General features: G+C 40.2%; 1 protein-coding gene across 1 annotated transcript in view; it reads right to left on the bottom strand.

Annotated features, from left to right (window-relative positions):
• The window catches only part of ttc7a (tetratricopeptide repeat domain 7A), a 42,415-nt gene that overhangs the window by 31,347 nt on the left and 8,737 nt on the right, over positions 1-2,331 (bottom strand). Inside the window, exon 11 of the mRNA XM_037687557.1 lies at positions 421-455. Coding sequence (XP_037543485.1) covers positions 421-455 — 35 coding nt within the window. The remainder of the gene's footprint in view (positions 1-420; positions 456-2,331) is intronic.

Below are 2,331 nucleotides of genomic sequence, written 5' to 3'. Positions count from 1 at the left end.
GCTTTATAATGTAGCTGTGTTTGTTTCATTTTTATTTAATTTATTCTATTTACTTCTGATTTTAAATGATTGTTGCTGTCTGTACCTCGTCTGTGTTCTCTGTTTAATCAGGTCTCTCTTGTAGATGAGTCCTTGAGGCTCAGTGAGACCAACCTGTAGAAATAAAGGTGGAATGAATGCTCACTCATCTATAAACTCAAAATTGGCTGCAGCTCTATTCTTTTAAACTCCTCTAAAGTTTATGTGTTGGTTCCCGACCCCCGTCCTTCAGGTCTTTCTCTGGACCATCAGACGGCGTCCTCTGTGTCTCGTGTCCGCCTTTTGGAGCGGGAGGAGGAGAGTCTGTGTTGTTTCCTCCGAGCATGTGACGCAGCTCTGTCCTACCTGCAGGAGCTGGAGAAGGTTGGTTTTCAGACATACAGAGTGCAGGTGTTCAATATGTGACTTTATCTGTGCTGCTGATTATACATGCTGCTGATCTCTTGCCTTTAAGCTGCTGTATTCATACCATCTGCTCACAGCAGACTCATGTTCAGGCTGCTGTTTAATATATCGTATTATATTACATTATTATTGTTTAGTGTATATCTTAGATCCTTATATACTGTTTCTATTTTTATACTTTATTTTTTTGCTATTTTGGGATGTAGCTGGGACCTTGAGTACACTATTTCATTCCACCTCATGTATCACGTGATGCGAATAAAGAACCTTGAATCTTGATCTAAAATCCAGCTGCCTCAGGAGACACCATGTCTAGTTCTTCTTACTTTCTGAGTTATTTATATTTTTACTTCTGATTTGGAATATAAAGTTTTTTGTGTTGAAGAACAAAATAAAAACCAGCTGGAATCACTTTTTCGTACCTATCTAGATTATTTTTACATTTTTCTGCAACGAAAAGATCAAAACAGACATTAAAGTTTAAATTTAACGTTTATTAACTTTTTGTCTTCAGATGGTCACAACACCTCACACCAGATCAACCAGAGCCAGTTCTGGTGTTTCAGCCGTCGATGTGGACCTCGGTTACTTCCTGCAAGCGGCGCTGCAGAGCGCGTACCTGTGTCTTCTACAGAGAGGGTGAGGACTCCACAGACACGTCGACATCCATGAGTGGCCTCACTCTGCTCTTCTTGGTTCTTCTCCAGTGGAGGTGATCGGCCACGGTGACTTGTTTCCTCGCTCTGTGGGCGGGGTCATAACTGGTCATTGTGTTCGAGCCACTCCTGTTGTGCTCCTTAATCACGCTATAATCAGTCTTTAATTTATTTAGCTAATCTCAACACTGTTTATTAGTCCACGTGTAGCCATGTTTCCATCATCTCTGACAGTTGTCAGTTTTTCTGGGCGTGTTCTTCAGTGACGCAGCTCCACTGGCCAATCAACAGCTGCCGTCTGCTTACGTCAGAATCATCATCTCAGAGCAGTTCACTTGGAACCATAAGTGTTGGGCACAGCTAAACAAAATATTAGCTTCGCTAGCTGCTAATTTGCGAACTAAAAAAATGTGCTTTGCTAATGCTAAACCGCTAAACAGATAAAAATGCTAAAGCACTAACTTTTATCTCTCTGAGCTACTTCAACCATATGTTCTTTCTCGGGCCCTGTGATGATCTGACCTGCTGCTTTTGGTTGAAGCTCAAAGGTGATTGGGCTTTTTCAGTCGTGGGCCCTGAACTCTGGAACAATCTGCCCCCCAACATTAGACAGATTACATTTCACTTCCTGTTGTTAAGTCTCTGCCAAAAACACATCTGTTTTCTATGTGGCTTTTTACAGTGTGATTTTGATTTATTATTTTATTATTCTGTGTTTCTATGGTTTTCTTTTGATGCTTTTAATTAATTTTCAGTACTATTATTTATCAGGTCTCTCTTGTAAATGAGTCCTCGAGGCTCAATGGGATTTACCTGTATAAATAAAGGTTGATTGATTATTAGTTTTACTTTTATTTTTTCCATTGAATTACTCCCATTGATTTTTAGTGTTAAGCACTTTGCTAAAAGCTGCCGTTTTAAATGTGCTTTATAAATAAATTTGACTTGACTTATCATGACTTGCCGGTAACCCGAACTGCTGTCTCTGACACTCTAAGACTGTCTGTAATGTGACAACGTTGTCAGTGACCACAACTCAAAACAATTCATAAATCACAGGTAACGCGTCCATGTCCTGCTCAGATCTGAGTTTTCAGAAATTAATCCGGTCCATTAGAATCAAAGAGGTGGAGCAGAACTCTGCTGTGATGAAACAAAGTGATGCATTCAATGTGTGCCGGACGTCTCCCTCATGTCAGTTAGGTTAGGTTACTTTATTTATACCCAAGGG

This window comes from Nematolebias whitei, chromosome 1 (genome assembly GCF_014905685.2).
Source record: "Nematolebias whitei isolate Nwh7 chromosome 1, NemWhi1, whole genome shotgun sequence".
Taxonomy (NCBI): domain Eukaryota; kingdom Metazoa; phylum Chordata; class Actinopteri; order Cyprinodontiformes; family Rivulidae; genus Nematolebias; species Nematolebias whitei.
The sequence above is the reverse complement of the archived record's forward strand: the minus strand, read 5'-3'. Positions and strand labels throughout refer to the sequence as shown.